Consider the following 22,102-nt stretch of genomic DNA (forward strand, 5'->3'; position numbering starts at 1 on the left):
TGGGATTTTCCCAATTATACATTAACCACTATCAGATCAGTTTGCCACTGCATGGCATGGCAGAAACACATATATTTTGCAGATTACTGCACTGCATCGTGTTTATTGCAAGCAAAGTACATTGATTTCCATAACTGCACTGTACTTCACTCCTCCAGAAACACTGTGTAAACACGGAAACTGTGGGTGCTACTATCACTTTTTTTAATCTCTGTATCTTGATTTCTTTGAAAGCAATGCAAGGGCCTACTTCTCAAAGCAGGCACTCACACACCACAGGAGGCCTCAGAAATAACCCTATAGTCACACTGAAACCATCTTACCTTTATGCTCCTTTGCAAAAAAAAAATATTAAGAAACAAAGCAGGAAAAGTTTAAGGCCGAGACCAACGTTTGCAGCTCTGCCACGAATTCCCAAAATGAATTTTTTTGAACAGTAGAGCCAGTTGCTTTCCATCCCAGAGGCACTCCTCAGGGACTCGTACACGGCTTGTGGCCCGGTGCTTGAAGAGCTACTGAGCAGGCAGCAGCAGTATTTCCCCTGCCACTTCCACCGCCCCCTCAACACTCTGGATTTACCACTGATACACGTTAAAAAAGCACTTTATTAGGAAAGCTCTTTAATTCTATGTTTGCCTCTACTCTGAAACAGGTTACACCAAAGGTATTGGATGGCATCGTACCAGCCTCATTGGCTGGTTTTATGCACTGTAACATCTAGGTGACAAGTATTAAGTGCACATATTGTAGTTCGCAATAAATATGTTTAAAGGAGACATTTCCATAAGCAGCAATATACAGACTCCATTAAAATATTGAGCTAGACTACAAAACCCCAGTTAACACACAGGATTGATGAGGTCATCTCTGTTCTCATAGCCAGTCTTTCTGGGTGGAGCAAAAAACTTACCTGGTTGTAAACGCCTTTAAAGTCTGATGCTATCAGCCTTCCCATCTTTCACCTGCACCCACGGGGGCTGCATTTGGATATGAGAGCCAACACGTGATTACGCTACCTCTGACATTTTTGGCTGCTGTATGTATCAAATAGACAACCCGATGCTGGACTTACCAAGTCAAGCAATACAGAATCTTTGTTACTCAATTTTATTTTTGGTAGCCCTTTAAAGTCAATCTCATCTTTCCCCTTCCATCTGAATTTGCTATATTTTCTGGGTGAAGGCTAATTCAAACCTAGGCCTATACATTGTATTTCTGAACTTCCTAATGCCTAAAAACATGTAGGATAGCAAAGAGGTATCATTTAAAAGCCACTCACCTAAACATACCTTTGTTGCAATTTCACTAAAGCCTATGAAAAGTTACTCCAGCCCTATGTCTCAGAACACTTTTGATAAAAAAAGGAGTTAGCAAGAATTCTCTTGTGATACTATGGACACAAAGACATCTATTGCAGCTTTCTCCCCAAAGTCTTTACACCAGCTATCCCTTACACAATAAGCCTCTTAAACTTATGTTGCAGTGACAGGTTAAAAGGTTAGCTGCAGAGAACTAAGAAAAAACCTCAAGTTTAAATCCAGTACTGGTTAGGCTGCCTGACCTTCCCTCAAACCTGTCTAACCCTCAACATTATCATAACAATTTCCTCTGGTCAAGATCCATGCCAAATGTAAGTAGGAGCTAGGAGAGGGGGGAGCATCAACAGGAACATAAGCAACAAGCACAGCTGTGAAATTTGGCATTTCTCAAACAACTGGCCTCTCAGGAACCAGAGCAAGGCAGCAAGCACCACACAGTAATTCAGCAGTTGCAAATCCCTGGAGCACAGGTGCAAGTGGTTAACAGCAAACTGGGGGGAAGAATCACTCTTCACTTGTCCCTGAAAGTAGAATAATAAGTCACAGCCACTTCTGCATAGGAAAATGTATTCTCTATAGCAGGGATGCTACAAATGCTCATGTGATCAACTACACCCTAAATTGCCCTGGCAAAATGCATATCCACTGGGATCTATGGCAGATTGCCTGGATCACATTCCCCGCACCCATTTTGACAAGCGCCTTCTTTTGACAGAAACTCGTAGACGTTTGGAAGGCAGCCACTGAGATGAACAGACATCCACCTCTGTACCACTGCGGGCTGGCTCAGCTGGGACCCATCAACCAGCTGAATACAAAATTTCCCTAGGAGGTATCTGACATGACAGAGATTGAGCTAAGTGGCAAGGAAAGCTTGAGCTTAGATGTTCTTCAGCAGCACAGGGAGACTATGACAAAAACGAAAAGAAAAATAAAATCAGAGCGAGAGGCAGCAAACAATTGCACAGCAAAGGAAAGGCTCCCGTACCCCAAATGATGAAATCAATACAAAGAACAAGAGGACAGAAGTGCAATTGCTTGCCTACAGTGCCGCAGCGTGATGGTGCCGCAGCATGGTGGACTTGGCAGGGCTACCTTAACAGCTGGACTTGATCGTAAAGGTCTTTTCCAACCGAAACAATTCTATGAACTGTGACCCAAACATCCAAGGCTCCAAGCAGAGTCCCAACTACTGCACAGCGGTCTTCCTAGCAAGTTCTTTCTAGTAAGGGCTCCTCTTCCCCCACCCTTCTCTACCCATCATTATAGCCTTATACTTCCACGGAGGAAAGCATGCTGAATTTAAATGTTCTTCACTGAGAACTTGTAAGTGTGCACACCTGTGTGAGGAGGTAAGTACGTACATGCACTACAGACAGACCTAAGGGCACGTGGTAGCCCAGATTCATATGTAGAGGCACATGGAGGGGGAAGGATTGGCCTTAATCCCACCCATCTGAGCATCACCTACGTAACCCCACTGTGAAGTGCTGAAAACCTATGGACTAGGTCACGTACTCTCTCTCCCAGTAACAAGGACAGTGAGGCAGGTACAGCAAATTGCTGCCTTCCTGTGTTCCCAACCTAAGGGCCAAGAAGCCAGACTAAGCCTAAGCAGAAGAGCCGTACCCTCTAAACATCCGCACCCTCTAAATGTTTTCCATAAATAACTCCTTTCCAGTAACAAAAGGCAATAGCAAGACATGAATGAGTACATAAGAATCATTCATTCCATTTAGCACCCATATCCCCACTGCTTCAGTAATAGTAGGACTCAGATCAAAACGATATGCTCAGCTACTGCCATAAAATACTGTAGTTTCATCGTATGCCACAATCAAATGTAATCTAGCTGTTGACTATTACCTTCCTCCTATTTCAAAAAAAAAAAAAAAACCACACACACACACACAACAACCCAAAAAACAAACCCACACTCATCTATCTACCACTTCAGAGAGTTAATATCTTGCACCCTTACCCCTTAAAAAAACCATACTCAAATCACTGAGTATTTCACACTGACATTCCCTCCCTGGCACAGTAAGTACCCCTGAATCATTCTTCATCCTGTAGAGATTTAAGACAACAGAACAAAATAAAAGGATGATTTACAACATGAATACACACACGTACATCAAAATTCATAAACAGCTTCCCCCTCCTCCACTCTTCAGAGGAAGATTCTGCCAAAAACTATTTTCCATAAAAAAAAAAAAAAAAAAAGAAAGAAAGAAAATTACAGTGGTCTAAATTGATTAGACTACGTTTCAAAAATGTATCTTTCTATAATCCAGGACAAAACAAGATGCTGACTAGCAAAGCGGTGTGTAAATAATGGTGTCAAGACACCCTTTATAACAGGCCTTCCAAAAAAATTGCACGTGTATATCCAATACATTCCCCAAATGCACCTTCTGGTGCTCATGCATAGCTAATTACCCAGGAATACCATTCCTGTTCCCACCTGTTTTGACAACCAAGAAATACAATTTCAGAATCACCACACATACTCTGAGAGGCCACTCACGGATCACAATTAACTTGCTAAGACCAATTTAGTGCCCTCTGCCTATCTTAAAACACTGTCACATCATTACTGCACCCTTAAAACCGAAAGGGGAAACTACATGAACCGCTTCCTCTCCCCCTACTCCCCACATACACAATAAGCTTCAGCAGATCACAAAGCACCACCTTCCCTACAGCTCTGTCAGTTCTTTGCACAAACAGAAGCTACATTCTCCTGCCTTCACAGTAGCATCTGAAGGAAGCACATGCTTTGTGCCAGGTTTTTTTTTTTAGAAGGACATTATTGGGCAACAGGACTACTGACATAGCACAGCTGATGTGATACCAGTAGGTTTTCTTTCCCTTTTTATTTTTAAGACGGCCAGAACTACTAACTGATAGTTTTTCATGTACAGCTCTACTGCCACACTATGGGTACTCCTGGTTATTACCACCTGCACAAACCCTCGGAACAGGCGAGGTTAGAACTGAAGCCTCTTCAGGAACTTTGTTCTACGGAGGTTCATGATTTGCTCAGCGAAGGTACTAGAAGTCCCAGCCCCGACTACACTGACTTTCTGGGATTACACCCCAAAACCACCATGAACTCTGCAAAGGGTGGGTGCACTCACTCTGTATACACGCATTCCGTTCTGGATATCCAGCAGTATGCCACCAATTTCAAAGTTGGTGTCTTGCTTTGACAAAAAAGATCATTACTGGGATTTCAGAATTTGGTTTGATTTGGGTTATTTTGGTTGGGGTTTTTTAGTTGTTTTTTTTTAAAAGAGCTAGGAAAGAGGAGCTATTGACCAATGCCTCTAGCTCTGATGCAAATAACAGACACCTGAGGTCTAAAAAGCTTTTGCAGGTGATCCGCTCACAAAGAAAAAAAATATAGAGCACCAACGTCTAGGTGAAGGATCCAGAACAGACAGCACTCTACATGCAGAGAAAAGGGACCTAGGGGCCTGAGAAGAAAGGCTTATATACTGAACAAGCAGATAAAGAGAAGCCTGGAAGATCTAGCATGAACAAGCTACAGAGAGCTTAAAAGAAAAAAAAAGAATCTGTAAACCCTGCTATAGTAAATCATCTATTTAGGTATCTCTACATTGGTCTATGTGTGTAAGAAAAACGCAACAGAAGCTGCTGGAACGGTTCTCTCTTGTGTACAGGCTAAATGCTCTTGCTGAAGAAAGGAAAAATATTCATCAAATATTCATCCTTAACTAGGACTTGTAGCTTGTTTGGGTGGTTTTATACCCTCTTCTAAGAGATACTTCCAGTCGGCAAAACTCTTCGGATCCACTGCAAGAGTACTCAGGAGGAACAGTTAATACTTACTCTGAATCTCCTTAGCGGAAATTTGCCTTACATAATAAAATCAGTGTTGTGTTCCAGATAACAAAAGTTTAAAAAAAAAATCCAAACCCCAAGAAGCTCTCATGCACATCAACACACACACACACATTCCTCTAGCCTACGATACAGCAGACAAGACAAACGTTACTTAGAAACTCTTGGAAATCAGGGCACTGCACAGTGCTGAAAGAAGACACAGCCAAACACAGCTCTCCCACTCTTTCCCCTCCTACACACACATAAGGACAGTCCCTAAATATTTGCTGTTTACACCAGAAATAAACTTCAGTCCATAGATATGATTTTGCTACAAGGGCAGTTCTGGAAACTAGGGAGGAGACATAGGCAAACTGCCCCCAAATTCTAGTTATCTTTTCCTATCTTTCAAGTCAATAAGCACGTATTTCACAAAAAACCATGATGCTGAGGCCAAAGAGCTCGTATGAAGAGATAATCAACTTGAAAGGTAGGAGAAATAAGAGAAAAGTGCTTCCATCTTCAGGCAAGGTACTCTACATCTATTTCATCAGCTATGGGCAGATACCGGGGTACTGAAATATTGAGTTAAGATGCAAGGCAAAGACAGAAGGGGAAACCGTGATGGCATTTTTCAGAGTCATCTTGCATATTATACAGCAACTGTGCCCAAATGATTTGACCCACGAAAGAAGGGGAAGGAGATCAAATAAAGCCACCTTTTATCACCCCATTGCTTAAAATTGTTGCTCCCAGAGGATACAGAGGAAAACTATCTTGTACGAAGCTACAAAGGTCTGAAGAAAATATACTCCTTATTGAACACTACAGGGAAGCATGTGCTGACACAGAAGTGCATGCACACACAGAGTGTCATATCCCCCCCACCCCCCCCCACCCCACCCCGAGGAGATTAACAGTGGTCCTTTGATCTAAGGAGTAGGACAAAAAATCCTCCTAAAGTTGCCAGCTTTCTCCATTACACTTACCAGTCACCGAGACAGCCAGCAGCCCCACGGAGAGCAGCAGCACTCGGCTCCAGGAGCTCACTTCCACCATCATGAGAGCAAAGATCCCAAATTTTCCCCAGTTCCTTCCAAAGCCACAGCTGCATCCCGGCTTGTCCCATCTCAAGGAAGGCTGCATGTCAAAGGGCAGCAGGAATGGGGCGTGCTGGGGGTTGGTTGGTGGTGGTGGGTTTTGCCCCCTTTTTCTTCCCCTTAGCAACTGGGATAGTCCTCGGCTTGGCTGGATGAAGAGGAGAAAGGAAAGAGGGAGGGGAAAAAAGCAGGTCAGGCTTGTGATTTATTTTTTATTTTATTTTATTTTTTCAGCTCAGAAAAAAATCCCACCGCATGGAAGGCTCTGAGCTTCTGCAGCTGGAATGAACCAAGTGTGGCAGCAGCTCGGGGAGAGGAGAGGCAAGGAAAGGAGAGGAGGGCTGGCTCGTCCCTCCCGGTGGCTGTCTCAGAGCCAGCTCCTCGGCATTAGCAGCACACAGTCCTCGGGGATTTATACTTTTTTATTAGCCAGTTGATTAATCGTTCCCATATCTTTGTCCTCCTCTTCACTGAACGCTGCGGAGGGGAGAGGGTACAGGCGGTGTGGTGAGGGGCTGCTGTGCAGCCACCGAATAGATCTGCCTCAGTTTTGCTTCCCCAAACCCAGCACAATCCTCCCACCAGCATCCACCCCACCAGAACCTACAAACCACAAATTACACTTTAGCATTGTATTTCTTTTTAATGCACACTACACGTTTCTTGTACAGGAATAAGTCCCACAGCCCCCTGTTGTGCATGGACCACAGCACAGTATGCATACATACGCACACCCGTAGCATCTCTGCTATTAAGACATCTGCCAGAGCAATGCAGCCTCCCAGAGTGCCCCCCCCCCCGCCTCTGTAAACAACTTGATGATATTGACACAATTTTTGCGATGAAGGAAATGGTTACAAATCCCAGAAAGATCACAAAAGAGCCACCCTCCCCTTCCCCAGCCTGTGACTTGTCGGATCCCCAGCAAGAGCGATACCCTGGCACTGGTGGGACTGGTTCGGGTGAAGGTGGGGATGGCTGTGCCCCCTTCCAAGCCACCAGGCACGCTTGGCTGTAGTGTTGTTACCCCTTCGCAGGGCTGGCGAGAGCAGTATTTCTCCACGCCCCCCCCTCCCTTTTTTTTTTTCTTTTTTTTAAAAAAAAAAAAAAGAACATCTATTAGTACATTTGTCCCTGTAGCTGCGTGCAAGATGGGGGGAAAAATGCAGTCCGCTAAAGCCACATTCAGGAACTTAATTATCTTGGTAATGATGCTCAGATCCTATGGACAAGAAAAAAAAACTCGAATATGACAGCAAAGCTTTAAAAAAAAAACAAAAACAAAAACAAAAACAAAACACAAAAAAACCTCGAATATTCCCCACCCCCACCCCCCACCCCCTTCTCGGCCAGAACCTACTTCGCCATTTCCCTTTTGACAGCCAAGGAGCAGCCCCTCGCCCCGACCCGCCGTCCTGCCTGCGGAGCTGGGGGTGCTCAGCCGCCCGAGCCCCCCCTCCGGCCCTACCCCACCCCCGCTTCGCTCCCCGGGCGGGCGGGGGCAGCCCGGGGGGGCCGGGGCCGCTCCAGCAGCCCGGCTCGCCCAGCCGTGCACTAGCCAAGGCGGGCGGCTCCACTCGCCACCCATCCCCCTGCCCGAGCGTTTTGCATTTGCTGCAGTTTCTTGCTGCAAAACCCCCTTCTTCAGTCTTGTTCCGGTTGCCTTGAATGAGCTTATTTGACAGCTCAAAAACAAATTATATCGAGGGCTTGCAAATCTGTCCCTCCACCCTCAAATCAATCCTCTTTCTCACTCACTTTCCCTGTGTCCCCTCTGCATTTCAATCCTTCCACTGCCTACATTGTGAACCGATGCCAAGAGCCAAGGCAACCCGGGCTGTTACATGAAAGAGTTGCTTTATGTCTGTTTAAACTGCAGTATCCTATTCAAAGAGACCTTATTGTTCAAAGGCACAGATCCAAATATAAAAGGATCAGAGAACAGGGTACCACACTTCACGGCTCCATACATTGGCTTTCCCTTATACAGCTATTCACCTCCAAGCATCCCCCCCATCCCAATATTGCATTCAGCTGAAGATGTGACTTGGTTGCTGCACACCCGCACGGTATCGGCTGAGCCAAAGTCAGCTAGCCCTGCATCAAGAACAATCCACAGGCATAATAAAGTCATTGAGGAGATAGAAACTCACTTTATTCCTGGTTAATAAAATCGTATCTATTTCAAATCAAGGGTTTCCTCCCAAGTAAGTTTCCTTCTCAAAACCACTAAGTTTTAGGGTCTAATTCCCTCCAAAAAATACTGCATTTATTTGTTAAATGGACAAGACCGATGAATACAGCAGAAACCATCACTGCAATCGCCTGCTTCTTTGATTACAACCCATCTCCAATGGGGAAGCGTGTGCAGGTTCTGGTTAACAGGCCATTTCTAACCCCTACCACTCACTTCGCTTCTCACCTTGCAAAATTACCTCTCTACTAAAAATCTTGTCTTCAGTGCAAGCACCCACCAGGAGACAAATTCTGCTCTGCACTGCCACCCGCAGTCAGAGCCCGGGCTGAAAGGAGTCCGTTGCCTTCAGACTTCACGCCCTTCCACCTCTCTGCAGACACTTAGCCAACATTTTGATACTCCATTTATCACACAGCACCTCACCCTCCATGCCAAAAGAGTCTGATCTGTTTTGTGATTCCTCCAAAACAAAACAACAGCGACTGCAGCGTCCCCGAGTTTCAGTTTAATCCATGGAGCCCAGAGCAATTCACAGGTTTGAACCAAGTCCTCACAGTACCTCCCTGGAGGAAGGGGAACAGACTCTGACAAAAATCAAGGACTTATTAAACAGAGTGCCAAAACCTGGTTTTCCCTCAGGTTTTGACACAAAGCCACATCCACTGGGTTCTTTGTCTCTCCCTCCTCTCTCCTACATGCATCATGCTCCAAAGAATGCAGACAGTACCCTGGCTGCTCACAAATACAACCACTCTGGTGACAGGAGGAACCACAGAAGGTATTCACACTAGGAGCACCATCACATTCCCTAAAATTTTAAGTACCATAATTAGTACTTTGGTATGGGGGAAAAAAAACCCCAAAACATCCTTCTAAATGCCCCACAATTTGTTTGGTTTATTCTCTTAATCATGTATTATCACTGTTGGGGGGAAAAGAGCATTTACCCAGGCATAACCATGAGTTGAGAGAGAGGTAGCCATGAATAATACCTCTATCAGCAAGAAACTGCAGTCACTATTTAACTTACATGACAGGAGAGTCCAGCTCTGGATTATCTGAAAGGAGATCAGTACAGAGCCAAGATCTTAGTGTACAGAGTAATGATTTTGGTAGCAAAGAATTCAATACACAGCTGTTATATCTGAAGGTTTGCACCTCCCTTATATTTAATATGTCTTATATTTTCATAACTGAATCGAGTTTTATAGCCCAGCACCCAAAATGCCACAGAGGATGCTGAAAAGAAACAGTACACAGAGCAAAATTCTATAGCCCTGATGCTGAAAAAATATGCAAGCTCCAAAACTGAAAATGAGTTCTTTTTCCACGGCAGTGGCAGGGCTTACAAAGTGGCAAGAGGTATTTTTGCCCTCCATGACAGCGGGGCAGAAGTGCCACCGTGCTTCTGGAAGCATGGAAATGCTCACGACTAGAAACACTGCAGCAGCAGCAGCAGCGCTGCGGGCCCAGCTAAGCAGGCTTTGTGCCGCTCGCTGCGATGGGGGATCTGGAGTGGGGCACGAAGAGTTTCAGGGACACAGATCGCTCGAGCAGACATGGAACGTGTCGCTAGATGGGCCTCGGACAGGGATGTAGCTCCTCCTTTTGGGGCTGTGGAAAAGTAAGAGTAAATGGGCAGGGGCACCCCTCCTGCCTGTACTACCTCCCGCACACAAAGCCCCTGCCCCTCATCTGGCATCACTGAAAGATGAGGGACCGAGGGCAGGAGGAGGCAGGAGGCCCGGAGGGACAGTGCTGGGTGCACCCCACGGGGCTCGGCCACCGGCAGACACCCGGGAAGCGGCACAGAGCCCAGCCACGGGGAGGCAGGGACCGCTGCCTGGCGACGACCCGAGTTCTTTAGAGTTTTACGCTGGGGAACGCTCCCAACCCTGTGGAAGGCCTGTGAAGGACGTTATTGGGACTGTGCTGTCTGTCTCAACATTGCTGGCTGACCGCAAACCAACACTGAGACCCTGTAGAGAACTTGTCTACATCTTGCTTCGGTGAACCACGGATGTTTACCCAGACACCGCTGCATCTGTTCGACCACAAAAACCACGCATCTCCTGTTTTGTACCCTCACCCCAGCAAGTACGCCCAGACCTCAGAGGATGAAAAATTCTCTGAAAAGACAGCAGTGGTGCAAGCACCCATACTGAGTGAGGGGTGAGGCTATGCAAAACAGTCCTCGGAGGGAGCACAGACTTTTGGGTGAACAGCTCTCGAACATCTGTAAAAGAACTGTGACAACCAGCACCGGGTAGAATTCCCCACCTGACGTGAAGTCGATCCGGGCTGACGGGACCCCCAGCTCCGTGCGGTGGTAGCTATTGCACCTTTCTTTACTTTATTTTTCCTTTCTTTCTCTACATTCCCTGCCTCTATGCGAGTACCATTAAACTTCTTTCCTTTACGGCATTTGACCTCGTTTGTGTCTTAATCTCACTCTGGGAATCACAAAGAATCTCCCCAGACCCGACCTTTCCGGGCCTGGACAAGGCCGCACCGCTGCCATTTCCATGGCTGCTGCTGGGAGCCCAGTGGCCGTTGCCAGCCGTCACCCTGCCCAGCTGCCAGGCCGCGCGGTTGCCATGGCTCTGTTACCAACACAAACCGCCTCCTCCAGGGAGACAGTCCATCGGTGAGCGCCCAGAGCCCGCAAGATGCTCCCTGGTACGAACATGGGTCCAACTCCTGTCGCCATATCTGAGGGTCAGCTCCCCCTGGGCCCTTTCCCTAGGCACACCTGGATCCATGAGGACACTCCCCAGGACAGCCTGGACAAGGCCTGCCACGAGATCTGGAAACGGGTTCAAGTGCTCTCCGACAGGCTGCACACGCCGGTGGTGCTGGTGCCGCCGCTGCAGCACACCCTCTGCTCCGAGCTGTCCACGACCTTTCAAAAACACCGCATTGACTCCCCGAGCAGGTAAGGGACCTTCGAGCATCGCCCGAGCTCTAGCGAAGGCGGCTGCTGCTTCCCTTTTCACACCTTCCCAAACCAGACTCCTGTAACCCATCAAATTGAAAGCCCGGGGCACAGCGTACACCAACTGCTGTCTGACAGCCTCCCGTTGAGGCAAACTATTCCCACTTTTTCCACGATATTCTTTTTTTTTTTTTTCCCCCAAAGAAAATTTCCTGTCCCATGAAGTCTAGCTACTTCAAATTCTGAAGCACCATAAGCAGCTGCTGCATTTGCTTCCCCACAACATTTTAAAGAAAAAACAACCGTACACACATCAAAATATTTACAGGGAAGTGAAAGCAGCATTCAAAAGGAGCAAAATCGAAAATTAAAGTGTTATAAGGAAGCTACTGTAAACAGCTGATCTTTACAAAGAAAGGCTGGATTTAGCACAGAAAAATTTATGCCAAATCATGTTTCACAGGACAAATAACAGTCAGAGAAGGAAGCAGGCTCTTCAGATTAATAGGAAAATATTTACTCTATGCTCCCAAAAGAGAAAAAGTAAAATTTATAAAACCAGCAAACAATCAGCAAGCATTAGTACACGTCCACCTCTTAAAGTCCAAACAAAACATCATGCAAACATGGCCCGTCTTGCCTAGTACACAAAAGCGTAAACAGTTATTTCACCTTTTTGAAAAAAATAACTTCACACTTGAGGAAACTGATGATTTTGCAGATGAAGACACCGAGGCACAGAAGGGGAATTACCTAACACTACGTCAGGTAGAAACCTAGGAATTACATCTTGGACTCCCGGCTCCTTTCCTTTCTCCTCCATGTCCTAAAGAAGCTAAAATCATAAGAGTCTCCAGAATAAATGCAGGAAGAGGAAAACCAGCTAAATCAAGAATGACCAGTGAAGCCCAAGGAGTTGCCTATAGCAGTAGATTAAATTATACAGCTGAAATATCTTTACAATTAGCACATGCTCAGTTAACCACATATTTTGGTCCTGCCAGTTGCTAAGAAGTCTTAGGAAAAAAGGCACTACACACACCAGTGAAGAACTATGAACTACTAACAATCTTAACTACATTCTTCAGCAACGTATTTTACTCTCACAGGAATATAGATCTGGTCTTCAGCAATAAGTCTACTGCAGCAAGGCCAGCCTAACAGACATGATTTCTAGCCCACTCAGCCTGCAATTACCCTGAAGCCAGTGCAACTGGGCAGAGCCAGCAGATGAAAATAGTTTCCTTTTTGCTGCTTTAGTGGGAGGTTGTGAACTTTAGGGCCCCTGGAATGAAGGCAGCAGCCAAGACACAACCACAAGGACCTTAGACAAGCTCAGCAACTTCAGTTTAGATGAAATTATAAAGGCTGCAAAGTCCAGTGGCTAAAGGACTATCACTGGGTTCAAAATAACGATCCTCTACTCCTTGTTCAACTACTGAGCTGAGTTACCTTTGGCAATTCATCTGGCCATTTCTCAGCAACGTTTTCCCGTAATTAGCTAGCAGGCTCTTCAGAACAGAAGTGCTCTCTGCACACACACTTGTACAGCAGAGTACATTGGGGTCTTCGAGCAACTGGGATCAGAGTCATTGAACCTTCCAACAACAGCCAAACTGAAGTGCTAAGACCAAATTACTGTACAGAACTCAATGAACTGCTTTAAAATGGAAGCAGTTCAGGTGAGACAGCCCTAGGTCTGGTTTTTACCTTTGAGGTAGAAGCTTCCATACCCTACCTCAGCCACCTCTATTACTCCTGAAAGACTTACAGAAAGACCGATTAAGAAAAGCCTTTCAGTATATACCAACTGTCAATAAAGGTGTTACCCAATTCACCAGCTGCTATAGCATCAAGTGGCCAAAATGATACCACATGACCTTGCTCAGTTTAGCAATCCTTAATTATTTTAAAATACTGACTTATGCAAATTGCTAGTATGCTCATTTGAAAACGTACCTGGAATCTTTTGAACAAACAACAAGTTTCACCTTCCTCGTTTCATTCTGGAGCATCCGGATAGAGAAGAGCAAGTTATTAAGAACACCCAGAGCAGGTGGTGACAGGAGGAACCTCGTTTGTTGAGGGGTCACTATTTACCACATAAGGAGCTTACAATCTTCCAGGAGAAGAGGACAAAGCTTCACAGGCAAGCATCAGAGCTAGCAACACGACATGCAGCATCTTCAAACACATCCAAATACAGGGATTCCAGTAACCTAACATTTAAGTCCAAGAAAGAGACAAGCAGCATAGTAGCCACCTCAACTTTAAGTCTCTCCAACTACAGTCAGAGCACAAATATCAACAGGTTCTGCAAGGTAGCAAGAGTGGAGCCAAAAAACCTGCAAGATTTGAGCAGTACAAGATTTGAGTGAGAAGTTGCAGAATCAAGGCTGCAGCCTGTGAAGCCACCAGAGACAGGAATCCCACTGAAAGAGGAGGCAAAAACTTGTGTGAAATAAGCCGTAGTCAGAAATAGCCTAACGATTTTCTATTTTCATATCTACAGTATAAATCTGTTGAGGTTTTTGGTAAAGAGAATATCTATGTTCTTTAAAAATAGGAGGGAAGCAGCACCATACTAATTATAGTAATCCTATGATTAGAGATAATTAGATACATTTACAATTTAGAATTTCCTAATTTTAGCTGTTTATGAACCATATATGTATCGAAATAGTGTCTGCACAAAGCATAAGTCTTTTATCAAACTAAGAGGAGTAAAGTGATAATAAAGTGATTGAACATATCTGGATGTGAAAGAGCAAACTGGAATTTAAATCAGAGTTTTGAGTAGGTGACCACAATCGGCACTAATCAGTATTTTGGGCAGGTAACCATTATAGGTACTTAGGTGTGCCTTAAAAGACAAAATTGTTCAGCTTTGACAGCAGCCCCACAGTAAGGTCCCAGAAGACCTTGGGGGGCTATAGAGGTGCCTTGTGATGCACCCTACAATTAAATCATCTGACAGTCTTATCTCCCTATATCAAAAAAGGTTGATGAGTTACAAATACAAAACCCAACTCTGTTAAAGCCCTAGAGGGGATAAGGGAATCGTAATGACCAGTCAGTCCGAGGAAACTCAGGCCCTCACCCTGCAAAGATTTAAGGGTCCACTGAGTCTTGAAGGTTGAAACCATGCAAAGCTGGAGCCTGGAGAACAAACAAGGTCTCTCCCATTAGGGACACTGGGATTCAAGGCACAAACCAGAAAACTATTTTTCACATCCAGAATCATTGAGTTAATTTTACAATTTTTGACAAACAAGATGAAAACCACCACAGGGCTTAACTGTGCAGGTAAGGCTTCTCCACAAACTGTTGTGAGGGAACTTAATTATTAGCAACTGCTCTAATGCAATGGCACAGGGGGCCATTTAGTTCTTCCTTGTGGCAAGTGTAACCCACCTCGAAGCTTGTTTACCTCATTCACACCCCGTGCCTGCAAAGAATCACCTTGTTTGACACAAAAACCCCTTAGATTTTTGTTTACAAACAAAATATATTTTGACCCACAAATATTTTTAAGCATATATTCTATAATGATTCTTTGCACACCTATAATGCTATCATCCAACTTCGCTTTAGTCATTCTTGGATAAATGCATTAGCTAAGTTAAGATATTTCCCCTCCCCCCTTTATGTGGTTCTTGGAAAAGAACAGTATCAAAGATGAAATTATGAAATTTTATTCTGGTTAAGAAGGAATGCTTGAGTTTTACATAGAACACTAATGAGATAGAAATGCAGGGTTTAGGAGGAGTCAAGAGAAGCAGAGCTCAATCTTAAGTCAAACCTCTTTTAACAGCAGCCATATTCTATTTTCTTACAGCAACTACTTGCTAGATGAACCAGAGGGACTCGAAAGTATATACAAAGCAATGATTGGAAACAGAGAAAGGGAGATGAAATTAAGAGCTCTCTGTAAAGCTCAGCTTTCTGCTAAACCCACGATCCCCAGCCTTCTGTATTCAGTAAATTCCCAGAAGAATTCCAAGGGGCTGGAGGGTGGCAGCGTGACAGGCGCTCACAGCGTGGAGGGCAGCAAGCTGGAGTTGCCATTTCTGCTGAAACACACAGACCCTGCCAAAGGTGCAGACAATCAGGTAACAGCTGAGGAAACAAAGGAAGTGAAGGAGTTGATACAGAACAGCACGTCCAGCTCTGCCAACAGTAGTACAACTGTGTCATTAACAACAACAGCAGAAAGTCAAGCTCCAGGACAGAAGCAGCAGCTCCTACCATCCGCTGAGATTTGCCCCAAAACCTATTCTGATGCAGTCACGAAGAATCCAGGTATGGAGCTGGGCATGGTCCTTGAACATCAGCTGGGAGTCATGGGAAAACCAAAGTGTAAACTCAAAGCTGTTGAAAAGCACGTGGCAGGAGCTGGTCTGGCATCACTGCATCGTTTGCTCCATGGTGATGTCCTTTCCAAGCCCTGTGTAAGAGACTGAACTAATCATTTCCATTCAAGAATTCTCGTGCTACACTAGGATGTTGGTATCTCCCCTCTAACTAGCACCTACCCAATGTCCTTCTCACACACTGGAATATAGTACATATAGGAAGGTCATGACCATTTCTGTTTGGTCAGTATTTTCTAGGAGCTGGTTTTTTGGGTTTGGGGTGGAGGGGTTTTGTGTTTTGGGGGTTTGGGGGGTTCTTTAGGTTTTGAGTAGTTGGAGTCTTTGGCAGGGTGGTGGGGTTTTTTATAGCGTCATGATTTTTGGGTTCTGTTTGTGAGACATTTAAAAAGAACCTGATTTTCACAGAGTATTCATAACTATGTTCCTTGAAGGATCTTAGAATAGACAAAAACAATGGTATATTCAGATCTACTGTTTAAATTTCTAGATTAGATTTATCTGTCTGGAGACTTAAGGCTACTACAACAGAGAAGCTGATTGTTATCTCAGAGTTTTGAACTTTGGGTAAAGGTTCTTGCTCTGGTCTTACAATTTCATTCATTCTTATGGCTCAGGTCATTAGCTTTATTCCAGGTCCTGTGGGTCAGAGTTTAATGGCCCTACAAGTGAATTTGAACTGCTAATTGTTGAGTTTGGGTTGCTGTGGTACAGAACTACAGCCTGCAAAAGTAACTGATATCTTAAACAGATTTTGTTTTACAGGCAAATTATGTCCTCTTAATTGTAAATGTTCCACAGAGTGCATGTTTCTTAATATCTTTAACCTTGTTTTGTTTTGCAGTAACTACTACGGCACTGGATAAAAAAAAAGTTGAATACAATGCAAGTACTTCAGGCTTTTCTACTACTTCACTGACCACAGCGTTACATCAGCCAGTGCGGCAGAGCCTGAGCTTCCCTCCATTTTCCACCTTTACCAATCACTCAAACTTTTTTCCACAGTTTCAGGTAACATAAAATAGACCCTCATTTTGTGAGAAGATAGTAGAACATCCCCAGGTCTATATTGACAGACACAGGGCACCACCTGCTCCTATTTTGACAGCTGCTTTCTGATTTGTAGGGTAAAGCAAGAAACCAGATTGCTATTCTACTACAGTAAGTTACACGAAGTGGCTTTGGGGTCACAAACAAAGCTTTAACAGGACACAATATGTAGTCCTCGGAGATGGTTGTGATGATATCAAAGGATGATGTATTATTGACACAGATACTGAATGCTGACCTCTCTCAGGCTTCATTAGTTTCCATTTTTATCTTGTACTTACAAATATTTTATCTTGTATTTACAAATATTTTGACATAATAATTTATTACAAATACTTAATGTAACTCCCTGTTTACAGACTGGGATACCACTTAGTCTAGTGTAACAGGACCTCACAGCAAAGTAAAAAAGCCAACTAAGATTAGGAAGAAGCCCAATACTCAAGTTGAAAGAAATAAAAGAATGAATACTGGGAAAGCCATGTAGCCATGGTTTTCTATGGGCTATGCTCCCCTAGTTTCCTTTGAGTCCACTAAAAAAAGCAATCCACAAAATTATACCAGAAACAAAGCTATGGTTCTATAGCAGGACTCAGTTCATCCTACAAGCTGTCAAAAGTTGTCAGCAGCCTGCTATAAAAAAGAAAGAGGGTGGAGACACACAACCCAGAGCACACGTGTTTTGCCAGACTGAGCTCCCTCAGAAGTTTACAGTCCAAGAATTTTCCCTTTTTCCATTAAGTCAATGATTAGTTAGCACAACAGATACTTACTTAGCATAGCAGAAACACATGAATTTTTCCCCAGGCAGAACAGAGCTACAGAGTGGAAAGCAGATTCCTATTCCAGAGGTCTCAGATTAAGGAGACAAAGAGAAGTTTGCCCAAAGCTAAAAAATACTTATCTCAACCTGGTTTCTTTGAGCATAAAATACCCCTAAGAAGCTTATACAAAAGTAATTAATGGACCAATTCAGATTGTTTTTAAAAAAAAAAAACATGCTTTACGTATGCTTAACAGGGTCCACATCACCAGAGCGCAAGGATGCCGTATCAGCAAGCTCCGCACCCTTTCCTTGGATGGTATTCAAGACAGGTGTGTTTAAATGGTTATGAATATGCTTTAATTTGCAGAACACAGATGCTAAGCACAATAGATAAATCAGAGCAGTTTGTCAAGTGCCCAGATTGACATTGGTGCCACTGCAAAAATAGATTTGGGGACAAGATGCTGAACCGGTATAAAGTTCATACAGTGTGCTGGAGCACCGTGCACTCCCAAGAGCTCAGGAGATGGCCTTGAGCCTCTAACTGAAAACATTTATTGCCTGCACTCTAGTTTTGTACGAAATTGGCAGAGACCACTATGTGTGTCTGAAAAAAATATTTTCAACAACTCCAATTTCCATTTATGGGGCTACTACCTTGTCAGTATTCCCGTCCCACTTTTTTTTTTTTTAAATCTATGTTATTTCTTTTTCCTCCCCAGGTAGCTCTATACAGCCCACAGCACGTTTTCCAGCCACCTTACACTCCAGTGTTGAACTACATCCCTCTGGTTCAGCCTGGTTATCCATACCAGCAGATGACCCTACTGCCAACATCCAGCAACATCCAGGATCTACCACCAATGGCAGGCGATGGGATCCAGAATCCATTTTCTCTTTCCTATGGGTATGGAGATGCAGATTTGCTTTCTATTTTTTTCAGTACTTTAAGGAGAGTTAAGGACAGCGAACCTGTGCAGAGCTAAAGACTTAATCCGCAGTGGGTTTTCCAGTTACATTCTCACTAAATTCCAAACCTGAACAAAATACAAGATTTTACTATAAGGCCTAAATTCTAAAACTTTTATACAAAACCAAAGTAATTAGTTTTGGGTGAATGAAGCTGAAACACTGTGCTATACAAGATGCCACCTACAACTTCCAATCAATATTATGGATCAAAAGTATAAACACCTTTAACTTAAAAAGAAAATGCTTCAACAGGCTAGAAACCAAAATATTTTAACACTGTCAGAATGAAATTAAAGGATTCATTGTGATACCTTCTTATGAAAACTGTAGTTAAAATCAACATATTCCGAGGTTGCTAAAATAATGGCAAAATCTGGTAAAATGATCTCTGAAGATTCAAGTTCTATATATCATCTTCTGTTCAATGCTTATGGGACAGACAGGAATAGCACATACTTCCCGCCCCGATCACCTTCCCAGAAACCAGATTACACATTAAAAAAAAAAAAAGAAGCACATATAAATGCTTCCAAGAGCTCCATTATTAGGAAGAACAATTAATTTGAAGTTAGATGTAATCTCCTAAAGCTTGACTAACTTACATTTTCTGTTTTAGGTTTAGTTCTGTACCTGGAGATCTGTGACAACTAACCTCAACTACCTTCCAGCAAGTGCTATGTAAAATTTTAAGTGAACAAAGTTTTCCTATCCTAGCATTCAAAGGAAAACCTACTGTCTATTTATTATAGGTTCTATGGTCCTATACAGATTTCATGTTTTCCCCAATGTGAACATTCCCATCTAGAACAATCCCCTATGATTTATAGGGTAAGAAACAGCTGCATGACAATTCAACTGAAATATTTTTTTTAGGATGACAGAATAAGAAGGGGCTTGTTTTGTTTTGGAAGACTGAGACAAATAATAAAAAATGTTTATATATGACAGATGCCTGAGCTGCTTAGAATTGAGTGTTGGTGCAATAAAGATGGTTGATAGAAGAGTCCTGGCCACAAATTTCAGAGATAGTAACTTCAGCTGTATATTCAAAGTGAGATTAAGATAAATACATTCAACAGCTGAGTGGTGCAGCTCCATGCATGACATGTTCCTGTCTTATTACCTCAAACTCTAACGCTAATCCAGATGCTAATTTGACTCTTAATAGTAAAGAAGATCAAGCCATATAGCTTGTATGGAGAATCCTGCTTAACTATATTCCCTTGGTTATTTAACTCAGGAATTTCAAGTGTCTAACTTTTGACAATGAGCCTTTGCCCCTGCAAAATATCTTCTGCTTTGTCTGGAGCTTGCACCGTTCCTGCGAAGGGAGAGCAGCAAGGCATCTCTAGAGAATGGCTGTGGCAATCTGTCTGCTCCATTTCAGCCACACTTTGCTGGTTTGGAAGTAGAAGAGTGATTAGATAGGATTCTACAGCCTGCATGATACACGTCAGAACAAATTATCACAAAAGTCTCTCCCAGCCTTAAAACTAGTGAATAAGGTGTCAGTCACAAAGATCTGACAGTTTGCAATCATCCAGCCCTATACCCAGTAGTATGCAAGTCAGTCTGCTTTTACATTCAAGGAGACATACTTATACTTCACTTAAGAAGGATATTGCACCCAGACAAGTCAAGATTTGAAACTAACTCTTTTACACTGTTTAACAAAAGCCTGTGTATCTCACAAATAGTTATAGGTCCTAAGAAATATAAAGCACCACGCATTCCTGGAGGAGCCGAAAGCACCAAATATGCTTAACCTCTGTGGGCAAAGCTCTTTCTAAGAGGACAGCCTTGAATAGCAGCTCACAATACAAGCAAAAAATGGAGCACTCTTCCATTAACTGGGCTTTAGACTTGGCCCCAGATACATAAATACCAGCTTTTTTTTCTCTCCTGGTAAACAACAATAATCCTGTCACTTTTAAAAAATTAGCTCCTCCTTCCCTTTAATTGTATTTAATGTAAATAATACAACCTAGTTGTATAGACTTAGCTGTAGCTAGTAAAGAATTCACAGGGTATGTTTACTCCCTTAAGGTTGATAAACAATTTTACAGCGATGCTTCTCAGGTAACGTTTTGCACATTATAACTAGTCTGCTCCTCAGTGTTCCTCTTTCCACACTGCATCAACATCTATTTTGGGTTACCCAGATGGCCGAGGTGATCTAGGACAATTTATAATAAGAAATTCATGCTTTGGCAAGATGTGCCAACTAGCCCTGTTTTCTCTACATACCGCTGTAGGCCAAAATTTCAACTAAGAAAAGCCAGACAAGCAATTAGGAACCTCTAGTGTTTCCACAAAGCATCAACATTCTTCACTCCCCTTGCCTTGTGGGTAAGGTGACAGGCTGACAACATAACACAATCTGAAAGACTGTTAAAGTAATACCAAGGCAGCCAGAAGAAATCAAAGCCAAAGCCCATGTATTGCTTACGAACTCCCAGCAACAACGATCTTACAGTTCCAATGCATCTCATATCCAAAGAAAAGGGGACACTAGTTCAGAGACCACCTATATCATTCCACCAACACTCGATTTGTTGGAGATAAGCAACCTGAGCCAGACATGCCACTAATGTACCACAGTTCAGGCTAGAAATCAGGGAACTGAAGATTAGCCAAGATGCAAAGATGAGCTACCTCCAGAGTCCTGCCAGGAATGGGGCTGAAAGATCATTAAGGCACAAGCGGTGTAAACCACAGCTGTATCCCTCTGTCAGGAACACTAGCACACTAAGGCAGATGGCATCGTTTTTCTACCCAAAATGCTTGTTTTCAGCACAAAATCAAAGATACCCAACAAAGATGCTTGTCAATATTTCTATTTCTTCCTCATTACGCAAGATGTGGGTGTGGGCCCCATGTATAGCTGCAGAAGTATTCCAGTTTTCAAGAGCTTTTTGCTCCTACTTGGAAATCCACTGTTCCAGCCTTTCACAGCACACTTCTCCCAAACCTCTGTAAGAGGTAGGAAAGGAAATTATCCCCATTTTACAAATAAAAAAGCTGAATTCTGGGAAATAAGTGCTGAAAGATTTCATCCATGCAGTTTAAGGACACTAGCTACAGGCAGTCAAACAAATACTCAGGAACACAAACCAGAATCTAGAGGGTACAAAATTCACGTATACTTTCCCTCTAGCTTGACCCTTTTTGCAACACCTTTCCAGGACATACCACTACTACTGGCTGGAAAGTTGCGTATGACATCCAAACCCTTATTTCTTCCGTAACTTAGTCCTGAGTTTGTCCCGAGTTGCTGTTGCAACATTACATATCTTCTACCATAGCTGTTACAGGCTTCCTTTCAAAAAGAATTTTACAGAACAATATAATTATTTACTTAGCTTTTTCAAACCCTAAACTTGGATCAGAATTTGCTTTGGCTAAAGTCAGGTATGGTCTGCCCCAGTAAATTCCCATTTTCTTAAGTAAAATAGAAGCTTAGATTTTCCTACAGTTAAATCCACTGGCTGTTTTTCTCCAATATTCCTAATGCAATTAGCATAACAAGATAAAGGAA

General features: G+C 43.4%; 2 protein-coding genes across 3 annotated transcripts in view; one reads left to right on the forward strand and one right to left on the reverse strand.

Moving 5' to 3' along the window:
* Nucleotides 1–7,868, reverse strand: part of CSMD2 (CUB and Sushi multiple domains 2) — a 301,013-nt gene extending 293,145 nt beyond the window's left edge. Inside the window, exons 1-2 of the mRNA XM_080381216.1 lie at nucleotides 7,632–7,868; nucleotides 6,161–6,419 (exon numbers count right to left, since the gene is read on the reverse strand). Of these exons, the coding sequence (XP_080237342.1) occupies nucleotides 6,161–6,419; nucleotides 7,632–7,859 (487 nt within the window). The 5' untranslated portion in view covers nucleotides 7,860–7,868. The remainder of the gene's footprint in view (nucleotides 1–6,160; nucleotides 6,420–7,631) is intronic.
* Nucleotides 7,869–11,137: 3,269 nt separating this feature from the next.
* LOC308061364 (uncharacterized protein C1orf94) lies at nucleotides 11,138–21,765 on the forward strand (the record flags this gene model as incomplete). 2 transcript variants are annotated; one of them, XM_080381218.1, is made up of 6 exons in its annotated part: nucleotides 11,138–11,403; nucleotides 15,242–15,705; nucleotides 16,621–16,787; nucleotides 17,847–17,921; nucleotides 18,315–18,499; nucleotides 19,181–21,765. In XM_080381218.1, the coding sequence occupies 6 exons, from the start codon at nucleotides 11,138–11,140 to the stop codon at nucleotides 19,206–19,208; spliced, it is 1,185 nt and encodes a 394-aa protein (XP_080237344.1). In that variant the 3' UTR covers nucleotides 19,209–21,765. The 2 variants fall into 2 exon arrangements, with proteins under 2 accessions (XP_080237344.1, XP_080237343.1); XM_080381217.1 differs by having other exon boundaries at nucleotides 18,315–21,765.
* Between the last annotated feature and the right edge of the window lie 337 nt (nucleotides 21,766–22,102).

This window comes from Falco punctatus, assembly GCF_963210335.1.
Source record: "Falco punctatus genome assembly, chromosome: 3".
Taxonomy (NCBI): domain Eukaryota; kingdom Metazoa; phylum Chordata; class Aves; order Falconiformes; family Falconidae; genus Falco; species Falco punctatus.